Raw genomic sequence first — 21,784 nt, forward strand, 5'->3', positions numbered from 1 at the left:
ACCCGGCACCAATGATCAACCTTCACTTCCTGGATTCCCAGTTCTTATCACTCCCTCTGCTTAGACATCACTGCCACACACTTACAGCTGCAACATCACAGAAATTTTGGCTTGGGATGGAGGGTGAGAAGAGTCACTATCAGTCTTCCTTCTCTCTAAATAACAGAGTTTATAAGGCATGCAGCATGGCCAGACCTGAGAGGTTGTGGGTACGTGGCTAAGAATATCCTTCTGGAATTAGAGGGCTCAAACTTTGATTCTGCCAACTATGAGTCATATGACCCTGAATGAATTAGTTATCTCCCCAAGCCTCAGATTCCCTACTTGTAAAATAAGAATAGAAATGATGTATACTGCATAGATTGTTAGGATTAAATGCGATAATGCCTGAAAAGTACCTAGGGACAGTGTTTGGTACATGGAAAGCATTAAGTGACAGTTGATAATAGTAGTAGTAGCAGCAGCAGCAATGCTGGGAGCCCTCAACTCCCCTTTTCCTTGCCAATAGCAGCAAGAAGGGAGTCTGTGAGGATTATGCCCACACCTTTGCTATTTGAATCCTTCTGTCTACGGAATAGATTTAGCCAGTGAGCCAGAGATACTGATGGAATAAAACACATGACATCAGTCTTTGAGAAATAACTCTATATTTTGTGTTACAATAACATTTTAGGTAAGTTTTTTTTTTTTTTTTACTGTATTCTTCTCAGAAAATGAAATTTCAGGACAGCTGGAAGTGGGTAAATTGTTCTTCCTCTCTTTTCTCCACAACCTGGGAAGAAAAAAAAAAATAGTATCTTATGAAACAAAAGAATGTGAAATATTATAGCTTGGGTGATGGAAAGTCATGTGTATAGAAATAGCTGTGTTCTGCCTTTTGTAGATACAAACCTATTCCCTACAGTGGCCATGTCTCTTTTCCTGGGCATTGAATATCATTGTTATATCTACGCAACATTTTGTTCCTAGAATTTGTATATGAATATCACCTAATGTGCAGAAGAAAGCACATCTATCTATATATTTTTTTGAAATCACAGCATTGCTTTTTGTTTATGTAAATGCTGCAGTAGGACTCTTGGAACAGGTTGTGAGGCTTGTCTGCCATGCCAACCCCTCCTCTCTCTGTCAACATCCAGACATTTAATTGTCTCCCGTTTCTGGTCCAGAGAGCAGAGCGTAACAGCTGAGCCAGAGGAGTGGGTGCCTTTGGGTTATTTAGAAAACTGCTGGACACATATTCTAGAATATGTGACTACATTTGATCTTCAGGGCGGCAGTGCCAGCCCACTAGGAATGGTAGGCACCCAGAGGAACGTCACAGGTTCAATATCAGGGTCTGTTAGTACAAGGCGTGTGGGATAAACCAGAAATAGACCTGGCGCACTAGGATGGGGAAGCCGGGACAACCAGAGAAGCTACAAACACATTTGTCATTTGATTGAAATGTTACCTTGCTTGTTCTTTTTTATTTCTCAAGAAGCCTGGTTTTTGGCTGCCAATTTTGAACCCTAAGAGGGAGAAACAGAAATAAGTAAGTAAGTAAATTAATTAATTAATTAAAATTTAAGACATTATTTAAATTTAGAGAAGCATGATGCCTTGAATTTTGGAAATAAAAATTAAACTATTCACATATTGTGCAGAGAGACAGTGAACACTCTTTCTTCACATGAATTTGAGTCCAGACACCCCAAGCCTTTCATGAACTGCCAGTGAATTTATCCCTCCTTTCACGCTGCCTCAGGTACACAGTCACTCGGTTAGATGCTAGATATTGACTTATGCCCTAATTAAGTTAAACATCTTTTTTTAAAAAAAACTAATGACTTGTTTCAAAATAAATTTCTCATAGACTAAGCACTCAATGCAAGCACAGAGGGTTCTCAACCGAAATGAAAGCCGCGGGTGTGTGTGCGCCTGTGAATGTGCACAATTACCGATTGTGCACAAAGTCAGTGTGTGTGTGAATTGTGAGGAAGGCTGGAGTAGAGTTGGTGTTGCTACATAAGAAATGGTGATAAACAATGTTGGCAAAGGGTGAAGAAGTACTTCCAAGGAGCCATCACTGGGGCTGCATTCACAAGAACTGAGGATGCCTGGACACCACAGTGTGTCCGTCAGACTGGTCACTGGAGTGAGAAGAAGCAGGACACATGTCCTCTCTTTCCTCGTTCCCTCCTACCCTTACCTCCCACTTCCTCACTTCAAACACATCTTTTCTCCACCTAGGGATGGTGGGACAAGGTCAGGAAGATGAGAGACTTCACATACTAATGCCTGAAAGACTTGACATACTCATGCCCTTTACATTTGCCTGTGAAGTTGATTAATTTTCTTCCCAAGTCAGTTTGACTGCTGTTTTGTTTTTGTTTTTGTTTTTTGTTTTTGGGGTCTGTTTTTTGTTTGTTTGTTTATTTGTTTGTTTGTTTTAAATAAGGGATGATTCAAAACAGAAAAGGGCCCATGGTATAATTAAGGGACAATGATTGCCAACCATCCTTATTTACTGGTGATGAACTGCAGTTCATTCTAAGACTGGTGGCATCTGAACCCAGGTTTTCCTAACATCTTTTCTTACACCATGTTGTCACCAAGGAGACAGAGCCAAAACCCTATCAGTGACAGGCTGCATAGTAGCTGTGTAGCAAAGACGCCCTCTAAGATCAGCCTCTGAGTCATGGGGGGATGAGTTGGAACCCTGTGGGGAGTTCTGTTGCATGTTATTTGGGAACACCGGGATAATTCCAGGGGAAAATAGAGGTAACTACCTCGTCTTTGAAGCAGGCTTCCGGCTCCTCGGCTTTGCAGCACTTGTCCACTAGGTTAGTGAACTCCTTAAGCGATGACCGCAGCTCCTCATCTGTACGTTCAGGCTTTAGCTTCACTAAATTCACAAGAAACCTGTGACCCAAAGATGTCAAATAGAATTAGTTATAAAAAAATTTCTTAAGTTCTTCTTCTCCAAAATGCTTGTCATAGTATCGTATATCTTGGGAAGGGAGGGGTCTCAATTTGAATGAGTATAAAAAATTAAAAGGTCCCCACTTTTGAAAGGTTCTCCTGAAATGTTTCTGTTAAACTTATGGAACGGATTTCCATGGTAACATTCTTTATAGGGCTTTGTATAGCAAGATAGTATAAAAAAATGTGAATATATTTTATGTCTTCATTATCACGGTATTATAGAATATGTGACTACATTTGATCTTCCTAGAAAATTTACTTCCACTCCACTTGATACAGACTTTGCCTAAACCTAAAAACTAGTCTATTTCTTGACATTTATAGTATTGCCTAAGAAAATAAAAGTAAGATTCCTGTCACTTTTAGGCCTCCCCTTATTTCAAACACTAAGTAAGATTCTCAGGGCATTCTCTTAAGAAAATTTGATTCATTATAATCCTACTAGAAGCCCCGTGCATGGCATTCATACACTGGGGTTGGTGGGAGGTCCCTTCAGCCTGGTCCACACCCTCTCACAGTCCAGAACCCCTCATAGGATGTCCGACTGCTCCCCCAAGGGGTCCTTAGCACTGCTGTGGAGGCCGAAGAGAGTCCCACCACCTCCGCTGCGCATGCCAGCCATGAGCCTGGCTTCTGGCTTCTGGCTGAGCAGTGCTCCCCTGTGGGAGCATAATGACTATCAGGGGGTAGCTCCTGCGTTGAGCGTCTTCCCCTGGTGCATCATGGGAACCATTCATTCTGCAGTTTGTTTTTGTTTTTGTTTTTTGTTTTTGGGGTCTGTTTTTTGTTTGTTTGTTTATTTGTTTGTTTGTTTTAAATAAGGGATGATTCAAAACAGAAAAGGGCCCATGGTATAATTAAGGGACGATTTTATTATATAGGATAAGCCTTTCTACTGGGTATCCTAATTCACTTTCCCAACTCACTTTCTGCTGGACACTCCATGTCCACAGCAAAGGAAAAGGCTAGCTAGGTTTCAACATTAAACGATGCAATCAATATGCTATGGTGTTTTTCTGAGTTGGAGGGACAGGACAGTTTGATGGAAGGAAAAGGACTGTAGTACTGAAATCACATATCCATTACAATAAACCTTCCCATTAACACACGATGTGTCTTCCCGCTGTAGAAAAAGATGAGTGGAAGAGAATGGTAGTACCTCTCTTTCTTTCTCTGGAGCTCCTCCTTATGTGCCTGACACAAGTCTGTGTGAAACGTGAATAAACCTTGAGAGGCAGATGGAGGCACATATGTTTTATCGGCTTCCAGGGCATCAAAGCAGTGCCTTCTGAAGGCAAAGTTGTTTTTACAACAGTGGTCCACAGCAGCGTTGACGGTTCGATTCTTTACTCCACATACCGCTCCAAGAACTAAATCCACCTGCACCAATGAAAGTTGGAACTCAGATAGGACTTTAAAACTTGAATAGTGCTCTGAAATACGGTTAAGTGAACCATTAAATCGTTATGTGTCCACTGTTAACTTTACTCAGAAAAACCCATGCACGTGTAACATGACACTATGCACACAGAAAAGTAGGAGCCGGGGCCCTAAGTGGCATTACATATAACAACATTTCAAGCCACAGCCATGCAAATGCCTAGAGATAGATTGCTTGTTATCACATGTACAAATTTGGGATTGTTAGCTGCAAACAGCTAAATGAAAGTGGCAGCCAAACACGGTGGCCCTTAGATTTATGTCTCTCCTGGGACATGTCCCAGGGTACTGTTCACCCTAGCCCTAAAATACTCTCAACTTGCAGTGTTGGTTTGGGAGGGCCAGGGAAACAGCAATTCCCTGACTGACCTGGTGGGCAAGAGGGAGACTTTGTAGCATTGCTTAAAATGATAAGGTTTTCTATATCCTTCTGGAACATTATTATGATTCCTAAAACATTTGTCCTCACAAATTACTTCCATATTAATAAGAGGTAAGAAAGATGATTTGGAGAACTCCAAGAAAATATTTAAGACATTCTCTTTTTCTTCTTAGGATTTGGATTCAGTGAATCAAAAAGAAAACTTGACATTCCTTGCTTAACAATTCCTTAAAAACAATAAAGAGAGGAAAACACATAATTTCTGTAAAGCAATGAGGACATATACAGAGTGTCCCAAATACATGTATACACACTTTAATAGCTGATGGCTCAATACCCGTTTCTTTCTTTTCAGCCAGATTAAGCTTTGAATAAAGGAAATTAATCCTAAAATGCTACTGGAAGTTTGAAAATGCAGTTGAAGTACAAATACTGCCTTCATAATTATTCAGTGTGTATAAAAATGTAGACACACTATAACAACTGGTAACTCACTTAATTTTCACACCTTTTCCGGATTAACTGATTTGAAATAATAGGTGGAGTCAGAATAAGATTTGGGAAAAGACATTTTTTTTATGGGGACACATAAAAGATAAAGTTTATGGTACAAAACTGGCAACAGTTGGCAAATCGAGGGTGTACAAATACCAAAGGCAATGATTCTTGATGTTTGTGATTCCATTGGTGAGCGGTTTTCAGCAGTGCCTGGACCAAACGGTCATCAATTTGAAAACAATTGACATTGACAAAACAAAATAATTCAATTTCTGCAGATACTTTTAAATTTTGAAAATGAACTATATGTTAATAAACACTGACTTTATCATCACTTAAAGTGTGTATACATTTTGAGGACATTATGACTATAAGTATCAATTCTGTTTGGTAGGAATAGTTAGGTACATGGGCCATGCTCACCAAATTATCAGCGCAGCCAAACTCTTCACTCAGAGTGCAGCAGGTGAGTAAAGCTGTCTCCATGTCCTCGCCAAGAAAGATCAGTTCTTCAGTGGAGAGCTGAGGGGCTATCTTTGTGAATTTGATAAGGTTGCTGAAAGAACATTTGTCTGTTTGGTTCTGAATGAAGCAGATACCCATTTTTCCTTGTCTTGCTACTTGAAACCCCAACACTTTAGATTACAGTCAATGCACTAGTAAGGACAATGTGAACCTCAGCTCTCTCATAAAAAGATAGAGAACTGTCTCTTCACCCTGTTTTCCTGCACCCTGCCTTCTAGATCTCTGTATTTTGGTTTCCTTCTAATTTCACGGTGATCTCAGAAACTCTCAAATTTGCCCTTCCTGTTTTACCTGTGAAATGAGGAGCTCCTTGGCAGCAAATACCTTGGCTAGAACGTAAAATCCTGCTTAAAATCCCTTGCATGGTAATAAATATTGTAAAGGGATACTTTAATAAATACAAGTGGAAAAGGATAGACTGAAATGAAAAAAACTTAGATATTTAAATGGGCTGAGTGACTTCCCAGCAAATAGCCAGATTGCAGAAATAGTTAAAACATATTTTGGTTGGACTCAGTCTGCTCAGTGTCATCTTATCTCTGGATCCATTTTTGTTCATCAGTTTATGGTGACCATTATACCGCACATATGAGTGAGATCATGTAATATTTATCTTTCTCTGACTGGCTTATTTCACTTAGCATAATGCTCTCCAGTACCATCCAGGTTATTGCAAATGGTAAGAGTTCCTTCTTTTTTTGCAGCCTGGTAGTATTCCATTGTGTAGACATACCACAGTTTTTTAATTCAATCATCTGCTGATGGGCACTTAGGCTGTTTCCAAAGTAAACATACATATTAGCATGACCAATGGACACAGACACTGGGGCAATGGGAGCTTGCCCTCAAGGTTGGGAGTGGCCAGAGGATGTAACCAGGAAAGAAAGGAGATATGCAATACTTTAAACAAACAAAAAACAATATTTTAAGTGTTTTGTTTGATTTGAAGATGTTTGGTTTCAACACACACTAGATTACTATGAAATTAATTAAGAAAATCCAGAATAAGTTGCATATTATCTATGAATGTTCACTAGAGCACTAGAAAATAAATATTAAAGCTTTAAGCAAATCCATAGTTATTTCTACAAACTTAGTAAGATGGGCTTAAATCCTGGCAAACCATCCTTTCCTTGGGAAATTGTAACCACTTAAAGTTTACTTCACCTCACCCTCACCTTCAGATGTGGAAGAATCCAGAAATTCTGGGTTGAGAGTAGGAAAGACAAGTCCAAACAAAAACTAAAGCATTATAGAATCAGTTTCTCCAGAATCCTATATTTCTTTGATTTCTAGCCTCTTTCCTGATAAGAGCTTACTATGCTAGCTCAATGTACATTCCTGGCTTTGTGGTTTTATTCTTTCCCAGAGTTTATGAATTCACCATAACTGAATGACTGAACTAAAATGTTGACACTTGGTGGCTCTTTTTATTTTATCCTGGTCACAAGTGTTAACCGACTTGTGCAAACAACTTACTGGTATTTCAAGTCCTCTTGCTTCAAATTATAGAAATGTTCACATTCTCGTTGTACTATTTTGCGGCTTTTCTCAGTTGTCTCATTGAATTTGCTTTCCTGAAAATAAGAACGATTATGTTTATGAATATTTTATTTAAAATTTAATCATAAACTGTTGTCAAATAGCTTTTTTAATTTATATACTATTTTCAAACCATTATTAGCTTATACTACTCACTAAATCAAGGATAGTTTTCTTTATATGTGTGTGTGTAAAAATATGTATCTCAATTAATTATAGTTATAGATATTTTTTGCTTAAAGATGAAAGTCCAACTTTTTTTTTATCAGACTTTTATACATTTTTTAGCTTTCCAGTTTACAAAGTGTAATTCAAATCTCATGGTGATAAGGATTATTATATATTCGATTTTCACTTTAAATCGACAGAGCAGTTGTTAAACTGAACTTGTGAAATAGTGACTTGCCCAGAATGATCCAGCTAATAAGTACTGCTAAAGAATATTTTAAGTCCCATTTACTTTTTTATGTTATACCTTCTTTTTCACTAGTTCATGTTGGAAATTAGAACCTCCAAAAGTTGTCTTCAAATACTTTATAAACTCTCTCTCTCATGAGACATAAAATTGGACACTTTCTGAGTCAACACCAGAGAGAAAACTATACACCAGTGGGTAGATGCTGTGGGACAAATTGTATCTCCATGTAAAATAAAAAAATTATAGCAGTATGATTCATTTAAGGATCAGAAAAAGACCTCCTCCTTAGGGACAGTGGTAGCTCTGGGTAGAGCTGTACCGAACCTCAAGTCTTCTTACTTCCTTGCTCAAATATAAATGAATATAAACTGGCTTTTATGGCAAGTGGAATAATTTTTTTTAAATAAACCAAAAACAGCATATATATCAAATGAATGAGAAATAAATCATAAATTTCAAATAATTTTATAATACAAAAAGAGTATATATATATGAATTGATATTAAAAACATGAATTTCAATAGGAAAATGGGTAACTAACATGATTAAATTGTTTATAGAAAACATAATTGTTATAGCTAAAATTATATGGGAAAAGCTTAATTTCATTAAAAAAATCAAAGGTTTGCTTAAAATATATTCACTATATATATATATATATATATATATATATATATATATATAGTAAAGTTCATTTTCATGTGCAACATTGGTGAAGGTGAGAGTAAAATGAGCATTTTTAAGTATTCTTGTAGGACTATATGCTGGTAAAAACTTTCTAGAAATTAACTAAGTCATTTATATTAAATTTTTATGTCAACATATTTAACCTAATAATTTCTCTTCTAATAATCTATTTTAAGAAAATAACTAATAATAACTATTAATAAAAATGAGTATAAAGATATTTCAGGTTTGCTTATGAGATTAAAAATAACCTAATAACTAAACATCAAAAATTCCCAACATAGTAGAAAAGCAATTAAGTAAATTTTTATGATGGTATACCTCTGTTTAAAGAAAAGTAGATTTTAAATTCCATTTAATGACATATTTCTATAACACTAAATAAAAGCCACATTCAAAAATTCTATCAGAAATATTATTCTAATCTTATTTTGATAAACACTCATATACAGGGTGGGCAAAAGTAGGTTTGAGTGCACAAAACACAGATTATTCTTGTCTTATTATTTATTAATTATTATATTGTTTTCTATATGAACAATTATAAACTATACTTCTGCCCCACCCTGTGTAAGAATATTTTAATTCAAAAGATGAAAGAAATGTTAATTATAACTATTTCTTGGTGACGGAATCAGAAAGTTTGTATATTTTTCTTTGTAACTTATGGTACTTTTGGAATTCTCTTTAATAATCATTTATTACATTTACAATCATAAAAATATTCAATATGATTCAATAAGATACAGAGTACATAAATAAAAATACAAATGCAAAGTGTTTAATGGGAAGTTGGTTCATCAACACACAGGATTAATAGTTCAGAACATTATACATAACCCACTGATTTTGGTCTTCTTAGTGGTCACCTTGCACTGAATTCAAAGTAGACTCAGATTGGTCAATCACATATTCTACCCCCTAGACTAAATTAAAGAATAGATATCAATTTTTATATGTTTGTTGTTTTGATTTGTGGGTTTTGTTTATTCCTCTGGGCCCACGGAATGGAACCTACCATGTTACTGTAACAGTCTGGAGGGTTATCTGCTTTGCAACACTCTTTCAGGAGGTCATCGTACACACTAGCAATTCTTAAAAGCTCTGGTGTAGACAGTTCTTGATGTCTCCGTGAGTATTCATAAAGAAACCTGTGATGTATAAAGTACCTTGTATATTAGAACTCAGAGAATGAACAAAACACAAAATCCTGCTATTTTTAAGTCTAGTCAGATCTAATATAAGTCTGCTCTCAATGCCATGCCTCCTCTGGTTTGGTCAGGGAGTGATTTAGGAGGGCAATATAACTACAGGCGATCATTTTACCTAAATTCTCTATATATAATGATTTAAATTAACAATGCTTTTACTTAGAGGATAAAATTGTTAGAGCTATTTAGAATTAATTATTAAGATTATTTAATTAATAAAGCATCAGAAATAGTATATCATACCACCAATACTTGAGAAAATACAGGTCATGTATAATTCTGCTGGAAAATGCATTCAGATTTTCAACTAAATATAGTTATAGATATACTTAGTCCTCAAGATAAGTACTATTTTATAGCTGAGGAAACTAAGTCTCTGACCAATTAAGCACCTTGCTATTAATGGAAAAACAGAATTTGAACCTAGTTTCTATATGATGCCTACTTCATTCTTTTTTAAACTATAAAACTCTCCTCTTAAACTCTTCTCAAGAGAACTCTTCTCTAAGTACTCATTTGTTCACAGTCTTCACCTTAAGAAAACATTACCCATTCAAAATAAATTATAATGGTCTTTCTGTCTTAGCCTGTTATGCTCAGTGGTTAGAGAATCAGCCTATGGACTGAAGAGTCCCAGATTAAATTCTGGCAAGGATAGATACCTAGGTTGCCAGATCCTCCTTGGGCCAGGCCCTGGCCAGGGTGTGTACAGGAGGCAACCAATTGATATGTTTCTCTCACATCAATATTTCTCTCTGTCTTTCCCTCTCTCTCCCTCTCTCTAAAAATCAATAGAAAAATCTCCTCAGGTGATCATTTAAATAATATTATCTAATAAAAGAGTAATATAAAAATTGACCCACACTCCAACACATAAGATGGCTGCCTTTGTGTGGTCAAAGATAGCTGCCCCCATGTGGACACAAGATGGCCTCCACAAGATGGCCAGCAGGGGAAGGCAGTTGGAAGAGACCAGGCCTGCAAGGGAGGGCAATTGGGGGCAATCAAGCCTGCAGGGGAGGGCAATTAGGGGTGACCAGGCCAGCATAGGAGGGAAGTTGGGCTCTTCCATGTTTTTTGAGAGCAGTACCTCACAAGAATTTTTGAAGTCCAGGGAACAATTTTTTAACCCTTTTGCTTTGCAGCCTTTGACTGTCTTGATTCATCTTGGTTTTTCTGACATCTCTCCTTTTCCAACTGCCTTCTCAGTCCCATTTGTAGGATATATTCCCATCCCCTAAAGCAGAGTTGATTATCTTTCAGATAACTAAAGGCTCCCTTTAATATCTGACATAAGTCATGGACCTTTCCACAAGAATAAAATTACATCTAAAGCATCACCAAAATGTTACAAACAAAAACCCTTAGAATCCTACCCTAGCTTGGCAGGGTAGGATTGAAGTCTTACATCAAACATTCACACCCAGAAAGACTGCACTTTAAATCTCTATTTCTGACCTAACATGCTCATTGTTGCTCTATCATTTCTCCCTATACTTCAAACGCTATCTATGTTGTGATGATGATGATGATGATGATGATGAAGAAGAAGAAGAAGAAGAAGAAGAAGAAGAAGAAGAAGAAGAAGAAGAAGAAGAAGAAGAAGAAGAAGAAGAAGAAGAAGCAGCAGCAGCAGCAGCAGCAGCGGAGGAAGAAGAAGAAGAAGAAATAGAAGAAGAAGAAGAAGAAGAAGAAGAAGAAGAAGAAGGAGGAGGAGGAGGAGGAGGAGGAGGAGGAGGAGGAGGAGGAGGAGGAGGAGGAGGAGGAGGAGGAGGAGGAGGAGATCGTGATGATGATAAAAATTGCTTGCCTTTAGGAAATGCCTCTGCCAGGCTCAAGTGAAATGCATTATATTTATCAGCTGGTTGACTTTAATTTGACTTAGCACCATGACTTGTGAGAAGCAATATATCACAGTGGTTATAACAACAGGAGTCTGGAGTCAGACTACTTGCATTTGAATTCTGGCTCCACTGCATATTAGCTATGTGACTTTAAAGCAATTTACTTAACCTCTGTGCTTCAGTTTCCTTGCTTATAAAATGAGAATAATAAAATATTTTAACCTCAGAGGGTTGTGTGTGTATATATATACATACATATATATATATATATATATATATATATATATATATATATATATATATAATAGGTGAGAAGCACTTAAAATTTGCTAAATATTCAATAGCCTGTACCTTCAGTCCAGGCCTCCTTCCAGAGCTCCAGGTTGTCCTGCAAAATTTTCTCTTGACAGTTCCAATTAATTATTCTACAGGCACCTCACAGTCAATGTGCATAGATTCAAATATGTTATTAGACTCCCCAAAACTTATTCTTCCCCATGCTTTTCATCTCGTTGAATCTGAAAACTACTTACCCCACCACCTAAGCCCCAAACTGGGATTCATTCCAGATGAAGTTTCAAAAAAATAAGTGATTTTGTCCTTCCTCATTCTTTAATGAAAATCCTTCAGCAGCATCTTGTTACTTAGCATATCTGCATGATCTGACCCCTTTCACTTCTTACTACCCTGTCTCTCTCTGCAGATACCCTATTCATAGCCACATATACACCAAGCGGTTTTATACTTCAACCCATGCTCTACCCCCTGGGATACCAAAATTTCCTCAAGAACTTTCTTCTGATCAAGCTTTTCCAGCAGCCCCAAGTTCAATTGACCACTTCCTTCTTCTCTGCCCTCACATTACTTAGCATATAGTGCAAGGAATAAAAGAACATTTCTTGCACTCATTTATATGTCTGTATCTTCTCATATTATACTCCCTATTGATGAAAGCTGATGGAGATATAGAAACCCTCTAATAAACCTAGTAAAGCTCCTGAATTATATTTCATTATCAATAAACTTTGAATGAATGAATGAATGAATGAATGAATGAATGAATATTCCATGAATTTTATAGATGGTAAATTAAAGCACAGAAAGGTTAACTTGTACCAGTGACTCAATCAGGATATATATCTTGTCCCTTTGGTTCCAAGTCCATTAGTTTTGCCTTGAACAGATGGGGTGGCATCCTATGACAGTAAAGCCCACAACCTTCTGGAGTCAAATCCTTACTCTGTCATTTTTTTAGCTGTGAATTTTGGGCAAGTTACTGAGCTTCTCTGTACCTCATCTGAAAACATAGGGGGAATCATTTATTTTACATGACCTTGTAAGAATTGAAATAGATAGTGTATATAAAGTATTTAGCCCATTATCTGGCACACACTAAGTACTCAATAAATATTAGCCATCACTATAAAAACACAGTGGAATTTTCTTAAAATTGTGAAAATACCATAATCTACAACCATGATTTTTTAAAATTATATCATACCCAATGATTTAAGTGGTGACCATTCTTTCCACCCAAATTAGCCAAAATAGATCAAATCATAAGTTTCTGTTTGCCTTATAAATTTCGATATGGAGTTACATTACTTATCCATGAAGGTTTCTTGGTCAGCATTTCGTTCTTCACACACATTTTTGTCAGTAAATGTTTCTGCTTTTAGAGATAAATCCTTTGGCTTGTCATCTTTATTCTTGTTAATTATACACTGGCCACGCTCTGGTATTTTCATACTACAGCACTCTTTAATTTTGCTAGAGATAGAATCTTGTTTTGAACAAATATGGCTCATAACCTTGCTCTGTAAAAATGAGAAATGAATTTATTTTCCCAACTTTGTTGGGCCTGAATTTTCCTTCATTAATGAAATGCAAAGCCAACCATGAGCATAGCATCTGAAATTGCTTCATTTTGATGGATATAATTTATTTAAATTTTGTATTAATTTAATATACATAAAGTATCATATTAAAATAAGCTTTTTTGCTCAAGATTTTAGATGATATGACTATGAAAAGTAAGCTCTGTTATACAAGTTCATATTTATTGATAAATAGTAGTAATTTAAATACTTTAACCCTATTTCTCTGGTATATTGGCATTTTAAATTCTACATATTGCTTCTTTCCCATAAGAGTTTACCTGTGCTTCAATGAGAGCTACCAAGATATGTTATATCTATAATCCTAGTTTTCTTCCATGTGGCCTAAAACTACACTGCCAAGCACATACTAGAAACTCAATAAACATTTGGTAAGTGAAAGAAAGAAAGGTAAACAAATGAACCACTCTAGTAACTACCAGATGAAGACTTCTGAAACATAAAAAACCATTCTACTCATTGTTGTTTTTTTCTGATAGATACTATTAATTTGAAGCTGTTCCAACTATCAAATATGTACAAAATAGAAAAACCTACCCTAGTCTTGCTCCCTGTCCCTCATCCCAATTCTGATCTCCACATAAAGCTGTGGAAATAAGAGAGAGGACGAGGTTATCTTATTTATACATTAGTTAGATATTTTTTATAAGCTGATCTGGCCTCTAATTCCTTCTCCTGACTCTCCATAATGAGGCTGAACGTTGTTTCTACTCTCTATTGCAGTTCACATGAACTTCATCGAGTTCCATAAAAACACCAGGATATTCCAGAGCTCTCTGGTTTTGCTCAAGTTCTTCCTCCTGCCTAGAGTCTTTTTCCGATGCTTACTGAGGGTGAAGAATGGGATGCAGCTCTGGGTGGAGGTGAGAAGTGGAATGGGGGTTGGAATCATGTTTTCCATAAACTACATAGAACCAGAGAGCAAGTCTTTGCAAACATATACACATCTCACCTAAGGCCATTATCATTCGAGGCAATACATATCTGGAATTCATATTGTCTGGAATTCATTTCTATTTTGAATGAACAATAATTCAGTTTCTCTTATTTCTCTATAAAGGCATCAAAGAAAATATTAAAAATATAATATGATCCATTTGTCTCAGCTCCAAACTCCATAGAAAAACCTTTAATTATATCTTAATTCAGTACATTATACTTACTATTATAAAATCCACATGCCCATAAACAAACAATATAAAAATAAGTAGCTAATGAGAGAGAAAAAAACATTGCTGTGAGGAACATTGATCAGCTCAAACCCGTAACCTAGGTATGTGCCCTGACCAGGAATTGGTGTATAGGACTATGCTCCAACCAACCACATCACCTAGTCAGGGTAGAATTTGCACTATTAAAGAATATTTCAATATGGTGTTAATGAATGTTCACAAGTATACTTATAAAGTTTTATGTCAAACACATTTAGCCATATAAAATGAAATCTGCTGAATAATCTAAAAACAATCCCATGTATTAAAAAAAAAAGGGGTTTTTTTTTGGGGGGGCATATATTTTTACATTTTACTTTCTTATTATATTTATTTTGTTTTTATTCAACAATATATTAACATTCGCATTCCATTATGGTAAAGTAGCCACACATTAGTGCAACTTTAGGATTAAAAAAATGGCTGTAAAAATCACTACCTTTACTTGATTTTAGAGAATATTTACCCTGCCACGGATGCAGTGCACAGTATCCCCTTCACAGCATCCATCATACTTGGAAGAAACATCTTCTAGAATGGAGGTAAGGTCTTCAAATCCAATCTTGGGGAATTTTTGACTAAGTATAACAAGGTATCTGGAAAGAGAATTGACAAATCACTAAAACATCTCGAACAGCAAGTAAGACAAGAGGGAGTTATTTGATGATACAGTGTAAGTAGCTGCAAAAAAGTATTGGTACCCTTGTTTTTTCACATAAGTCTTTACCAAATAGCTGTTTATACATTGCATGACCTGCATGACAGCTTTGAAAATCCTAGGCTTATAGTTGAGTCCTATATCAGGACTGAGGATAAAACAACCAGATAGAAGTGCTCTCTCCCATAATTTTTACAGCAAAGCTCATCCTCTTAGGACCATCACTTCCAGTTGTGAGCCTATGGTCAGCATAGGTAACCCATCACAGGCCATTGTCCTGCTGATCTACTTGAAATCTCAGAATTTTTCTTAAAACATTGTACTAGCACCATTACTAATTGGTTAGAGCAAGCAATTGAGATAAAATGTATCCATGTAAAGTAGTCTTCTAGTCATTAAGGTCAAAGATAGGTAGATATGTCATATTAAAGCACTTGGAGGATTTAGTTCCTTAACTGGGAGCTCTCAGACCAATTCATATTCTCAACTAACCATAAAATATCTCAGAACTAGCCCTCTCTCTTTCTGGGCTCTCCCAACCTCCCAAGTCTTTATCATCCCAACACAATGCCCTGGTTCTGAGTTATCCACGTAGACTGAGGAACTAGGAAGAGTATAAATAAAAAGTCATCAACAATTTAACAAAAATGGAACACACACACAAAAAAAAAAATACAAGTAGATACTAGATATGTATAATAACACTCACGTAGATTTTATGGCTTTTGGTCCAAATTTCAAATATGCCCCACACACGGTTTTTTGAAAAGAAGATAATCCTCTTAAGTATATCATGGCACGTATTGCCTGAAGGAGAAAAAGAAAATTCCGTTTAAGCAAGAGCAAAATCCCACTATTCTCTTCTCTCTTAACTACATGTCAGCCAAATTATTCCAAAACTTGCTCAGAAAATTTTTTAAAAATCTATGAGATTTTTATTGTAATAAATTTACATATCAGAAGAAATACTCATTTGTGACACATTTGAAAGGTGAGGCCAGTCTTTCTGATAACTACATTGACTTGGTGGGAAGTGAGTCAGGCTGTACACTATGATCTTCTTCTTCTTTACTGGGATGAACCCATGTTAGGGTTACATATCTAAGAGAAAACTTGCCAAGGATATAGATAAAATGTCAAACTTTACCCTGAATAGTAATTCACTAGAGCTTTCTTGCAATTTGCAAGTAAGACAAAGCCGTAAGGGAGACCCTGGAAATGGGTGATTGTCTGTCAAGGGTCTCAGGAAATAAGGACATTTAGATCAGAGCAAGTGGTCAATGGGTTGAAAACTGGTGAAAGTAGGAAGAGAATGGTTATAAATGGTGAACAACTCTTTTGCTATAATTTAATTTTCAATTAAATTTGAAAGTTGGGTGTCTCCTTATCCTTATCCATGAAATAAATGAAATCCCTACCTTTGTCTGAAAGCAGTTAGCTTTGTCTTGTTCTTCACAGCATGTTTTAGTAATCTCCTCAATATGAGCCATGTTTGTTAGAAGAGTGGGGGTGAAAACATAAGGATTCCTTCTAGAAACTTCATAGAGATAGCTATAAAAGAAAAAATAGGAAGGGAAAGAAATGAAAGAATGGTAAAATAGAGAGGGAACAAGAGAAGGGAAAGGAATGATAGAAAAAGACAAGGAGATCAAAGTGTGAAAATCAAAGTACTATTAAAAGAAGGACTTCCTATTAGAAATCTTCAATATATGGCAGTGTTATCCAGTCTCCAATAAAAGTGGAGATTATCATTAAATTTACAGTCTTATCATTGAATTTACAGTCTTATCATTGAATTTCCAACTCTAAAATGAGATTGATGAGTTATAATCCTGAACATTGAGATATGGCTATTGACTTCCCTTCCTATGCTGCCAGATGGTTGGCATCTCTCCTTTCCATGTTTAAAGAACAGCTACCTAGACACACTCCATCTGAGATTCAGGGATCAAGTTCACTTATGTTCAAACAGACTTGTGATTTACAATCTCTGAGTATACAGAAAAAGTGTCTGTTTCTGTAATTACTGTACTACTGAAAACAGAGTTTTGCTAAACAGTTACTGATTTCATCTTTATTCTCAGTAAAAGCTGCACCTTCCCTTGGATGGCAATATTATTTCCTCCACTAGCAATTTTTCACCATGTATACACTTCTGTTCTAGGGCTTATCACATTAGAAAATGCACATCATTAATAAGAAGATCTTGAAAGCAGGTTTCATATCTTATGTTTATATTTTCAACACTGAACACAGAATCTGACACAATAAACACGGGATGAATTAATCACTCAATGAGCACCACTATATTCCTTGGAAATAGATATTAGGTAATCTTTAGCCTAAGGAGATTTCTTCAATTAGATCATTTTTCTATTAAACTTACTGTCTTAGAAAATATTCTCTGTTATTTTTATAAGCCTGGCATTTCACTTCAGGATCCAGAGTAGGAAGAGGAGGTAGAAATCCTATATCATCTTTCTTATTATGGAAGAAACAGAATCTTCTTTCAAAGTCAACCTTAGTGCAGCAGTGTGAAAAGTTGTACTTTTGTGGCACCCCCTCCATAGCACATATTGCTTCTAGTAAAGCATCATTCTGGACAACAGAGAGGAAAAAGACATTTTTCATTCAGTGTATACTTTCTCACCATTTTGAAATGATGCAATGATTAGTGAGCATCCCCCTTTCAGGAAAATATTGCAATTTTCCCAACTTCAGCAGCTAAGGATATTGACCCACACCTTTGACAACCATCCCTTTGGCAAACTTTCAGGAAACTTTTTCTATCCTATCCTGAGGCTCTCTAACCTCGTACTTTTTATTTGCTGCTTATAAATCCCTTGCATAACAGTGTTTTTCCACCTCTCCCAAGGTGATGAGCTCAGAGTGTGAGTGTATTGGTAAAGTATTTAGTAAAGGTGTTTAGTAAGACTTTTTTAGAGATGTAGATGGTGATTTGGTGCAGGAAAGGCCTGGAAAAGAGGGTGTGATGGTAGAGTACACATTGAGAGAGGCAGGAAGGAGGGTACCTCCGTACTTCTCTGAGCTTTGCCAGACTCTGGTTGCCCTGTAACTTTATGTATACAGCCTGGACTGCGAGCTCATGATCGGATCCTCTTGTGCATCATAATACAGAATTGCACCTCTCCTAGGAAACTGCCTTATCCCAAATACCAGTCAAAATAAAACAAGGGCATATAGTATTTTTATTTTAAATTTTTCAGGTCAAAAATTCTGTGTTGACAAATAATCTTGTTTATTTATGAAATGGAAACAAGTTACTTACAGCTAATTTTGAACACTGAGGGAGTTTCCTGTTGGCCAAGCATTGATCTCTGTATTCTGTCATGGCTTTTACCAACATTTCGACTTCCTCAAATGATGCCTCCTGAACATATTGAGCAAATGAAATGGTGGTGCTGCAATAGTCCAAACAGAGTACACAATGATTACCTGCAGAATTTCCATGAATGTCCAACAAACTCATAGGGACATCCACTTGTTGACTAACCTCAGGAAATTATCAAAGTGTAAGGCTACAAATTGTACAACTTCTTGACAATTCAATGACCTCATCTGAATTTTATGATTAATACTATATTTACTTTTTATATGGTTTCTATTTAATTAAATTACTTTTAATAAGTACTAACAGTTCTGGAATATATCAGATTAGATTATAATAAACATCATCATCATCAAAAAGACATTAGAGAAACTCACAGATATCCAAGATTGTCCTCTATAAATTTCTGGGTAACTTTAAAATTATCTGAAAAGCAAAGATATTAAAATTATAAAATATCCTGGTATTTTTTTTAACAGTTTCCCAATAACTATATAGGTTATTTAAGTTCACAAAGTATAAAAGAGAGAACTAATGGTAGAAAATATTTTGGTATATTTAACAAGAAGAAAAAAGTCATATGAACCAAATATGGGATCTTAATCACATCTGATTGTTTTTCAAGATACATTCATTAAATTGAGTTGACTTTGAATTCATCTCAAACTGACCAGACTAGATTTGCCATCGATGGCTCCCCAGTCACAAATGTGAAATACAAGCACCACTTCTGTGTTAAGTATTTATCATGTAAGACTATAAAAGTAATGTGAAGGTAAACTGATTGATGATGTAATATTACAATACAGCAATGTTGATGGTCAGTAGGATTTACAGTGCTAGCCAAACATACTTATTTTGGTGATCTCTGGACTAATCTTAGGTCATCGATTCCCTCCCAATGAGCATAATCCAAGCACATTTATATTTTTCCACAACGACTACTTTTACAAAATATTGAGCTGTACATTATGAGACAACAAATGATGACCCATCCTTGGACATCAGGTTCCTAAGTACTCTCACAGTACAAGTGACTCATGAACATGATTATGTATAATGCAATTTAAAATGTATATGGCAGCATATTGGTTAGACAATCATTTACTTTACAAAACATTCCCCCCAATATTTCCAGTACCTATCTGACACCATACAGTTATCACAATATTATTGAATATTTTCTCTATGCTGCAGTTTATATCCCCATGACTATTCATACCTACCAATTTGTACTTCTTAATCCCATTATACTATACACCTGAAACTAATACAAAATGATATTGAGTGTAAACTATAATTGAAAAAATAAATAAATAAAATGTATATGACATTCTAAAATAAGGTGGGTAAGTATCTAAAAGGCATGCTTTATGATCCCTGGGTGAGTAACTAAAAATGGATTATGGTAGGTGTGACATATGAGTTGAATCTGAAAAAAAAGAAGTGCAATATTTCAGCTAACAGAAAAATAAGGAGACTCATCTTTCTGTGTAGATAGAATAATGTGGATACAAATGTGAGACATTTTGGTATGTTTTTAAGGAAAGTCAATAAATCCACTTTGATGAGAACATTGGCGATAAAGAAGAAGAATGGAACTTAAAATAGAAAGGACCTGGGTCCAGACTATGGGGGTCTTGCATAGAAAGCTGTGAGTTTGGGCTGAAATTGGAAGCCATAAAGAGCCATTGAAATGTGTATCTGAAATTATTATTTCTCTATTCTATATGCTAAGAAAAACCAGCTGGGATCTCCCACAGTGACTAATAAATAGAAAGTGACAAGAACTATGTCAAATAGAGGGACAGAGGAGTGAATGAATGGATAGAAAAATTTAAAAAAAAACCAAAAAAGCAAAACCACCAGGAGATTTTTATTGAGAAATTAACACGACATTGATTTTAGTAGGATAATAGAAATACAAAGGAAAACATAGATGCAAAAGATATCAGAGAAAAAAATCAATAGCATTTTTGAACAAGTTGTTACAAGGGGCAAATGAGAATGAAAACTCAAGAAGGACCACTCTTGTTCAAGCCTTGTGACTGGGTCTCACTCGCAGGCACTGTGGGCTATCAAATTGAGTAAGACACACTCCTCATCTTCAGGCCATTATGTACATTATGTAGCAATCAAAACACTTACTGCATCTTTGTGCAAGTTACAAAAAGGCACTCTTTTCAGGCCAAAGAAATTACAACAAGATACCTCCTCTGATCAGATTAAGTTCAAAAATTTCCCTTTGGACAGAAGAAATATAAATGTCACCCTTTCATCCAAAAGGTCACTCCTTGGCCAGGTTTGTGAGCAGGGGGATGTACAGGTTTGGGGAGATTTAGAAACTATATAGTTGAAAGAAGCAGGGTCCAGAATACCTTAAAGGTATTTTTTACCCTGTTGGAGATATGTTGAACAACTAAAGGTTCCAGAAAAATCCCAACTCAAATTTAGTGTTCGCTTTTACTATACACTATCCACATTTGTGAGAAATATGAATATTTTCAAATCCAAATTATCTCCCAGCAATACTTTCCATACTAACATAAAACTAGGTTTCTGTCTGTGGAATGGGTACTATGATCACCAAAATACAAAATCTGGAATAATTTCGGATATTCAATCAGTATATACAAACTAACAGGGGCAGGGGAGAGAAAAAAAAAAGAACACAAATAAAAATTAAGTTGAAAGAATACAAGTTAAAAATAGAAATTACCCCAACTTAGTCATTCCTTAGCTAATATACAAGTAAATTTCTTACCATCTTGAGGCTTTGTGGGTAAGTTTAGGCATTCAGTCAAAAAGAACAATAAAACAACAAAACTGGCAAGTTTTAATTGTCCCATTTCTTTAGAAATCACATTCACAAAGGAAAGTAATGTGATTGAGGAAAATCAAGTTTTTATATCATTCTCCAGCACTACTAGTAAAAAAGTAACCTGTTTAACCTCATATTTGGTTGCTACTCAACCACATTGCAGAACGTTTGCTAATTATTAATTAGGAAAAAATTATGTGTTTTACTGGAAAAAGAATCTATTGAGTTAGAAAAAAGTCCATAGAGCAAGTATGCACAATACCTAATCAAATAAATAACCGAAAAAAATTGAAATATTGTGAATGCTAAGAAAAAAAAAGAACTAAAGTAAAT

General features: G+C 35.7%; 1 protein-coding gene across 1 annotated transcript; it reads right to left on the bottom strand.

Annotated features, from left to right (window-relative positions):
• Positions 1-628: 628 nt before the first annotated feature.
• AFM (afamin) lies at positions 629-21,561 on the bottom strand. The gene is made up of 15 exons (XM_084891088.1): positions 21,395-21,561; positions 19,008-19,056; positions 18,571-18,703; positions 17,668-17,879; positions 16,700-16,832; positions 15,991-16,088; positions 15,090-15,219; positions 13,120-13,331; positions 9,478-9,610; positions 7,292-7,389; positions 5,711-5,843; positions 4,127-4,347; positions 2,772-2,904; positions 1,454-1,511; positions 629-772 (listed from the first exon to the last, which is right to left on the bottom strand). Exons 1-14 carry the CDS (start codon positions 21,477-21,479, stop codon positions 1,476-1,478), a joined length of 1,806 nt encoding a protein of 601 aa, XP_084747214.1. The 5' UTR covers positions 21,480-21,561; the 3' UTR covers positions 629-772; positions 1,454-1,475.
• Between the last annotated feature and the right edge of the window lie 223 nt (positions 21,562-21,784).

The sequence above is a fragment of the Pipistrellus hanaki genome (assembly GCF_964339955.1).
Source record: "Pipistrellus hanaki genome assembly, chromosome: 1".
Lineage (NCBI taxonomy): Eukaryota > Metazoa > Chordata > Mammalia > Chiroptera > Vespertilionidae > Pipistrellus > Pipistrellus hanaki.

Excerpts from the sequence above, each read along its gene's own strand:
- AFM (XM_084891088.1), bottom strand. The coding sequence starts at position 21,479 with ATGGGACAATTAAAACTTGCCAGTTTTGTTGTTTTATTGTTCTTTTTG. Across the intron at positions 5,844-7,291 it reads CAAGAGGACTTGAAATACCA|CAACCTTATCAAATTCACAA; the intron begins GTAAGTTGTTTG and ends ATGTTCTTTCAG. Across the intron at positions 1,512-2,771 it reads AAGCCTGCTTCAAAGACGAG|GGTTCAAAATTGGCAGCCAA; the intron begins GTAGTTACCTCT and ends TCTCCCTCTTAG.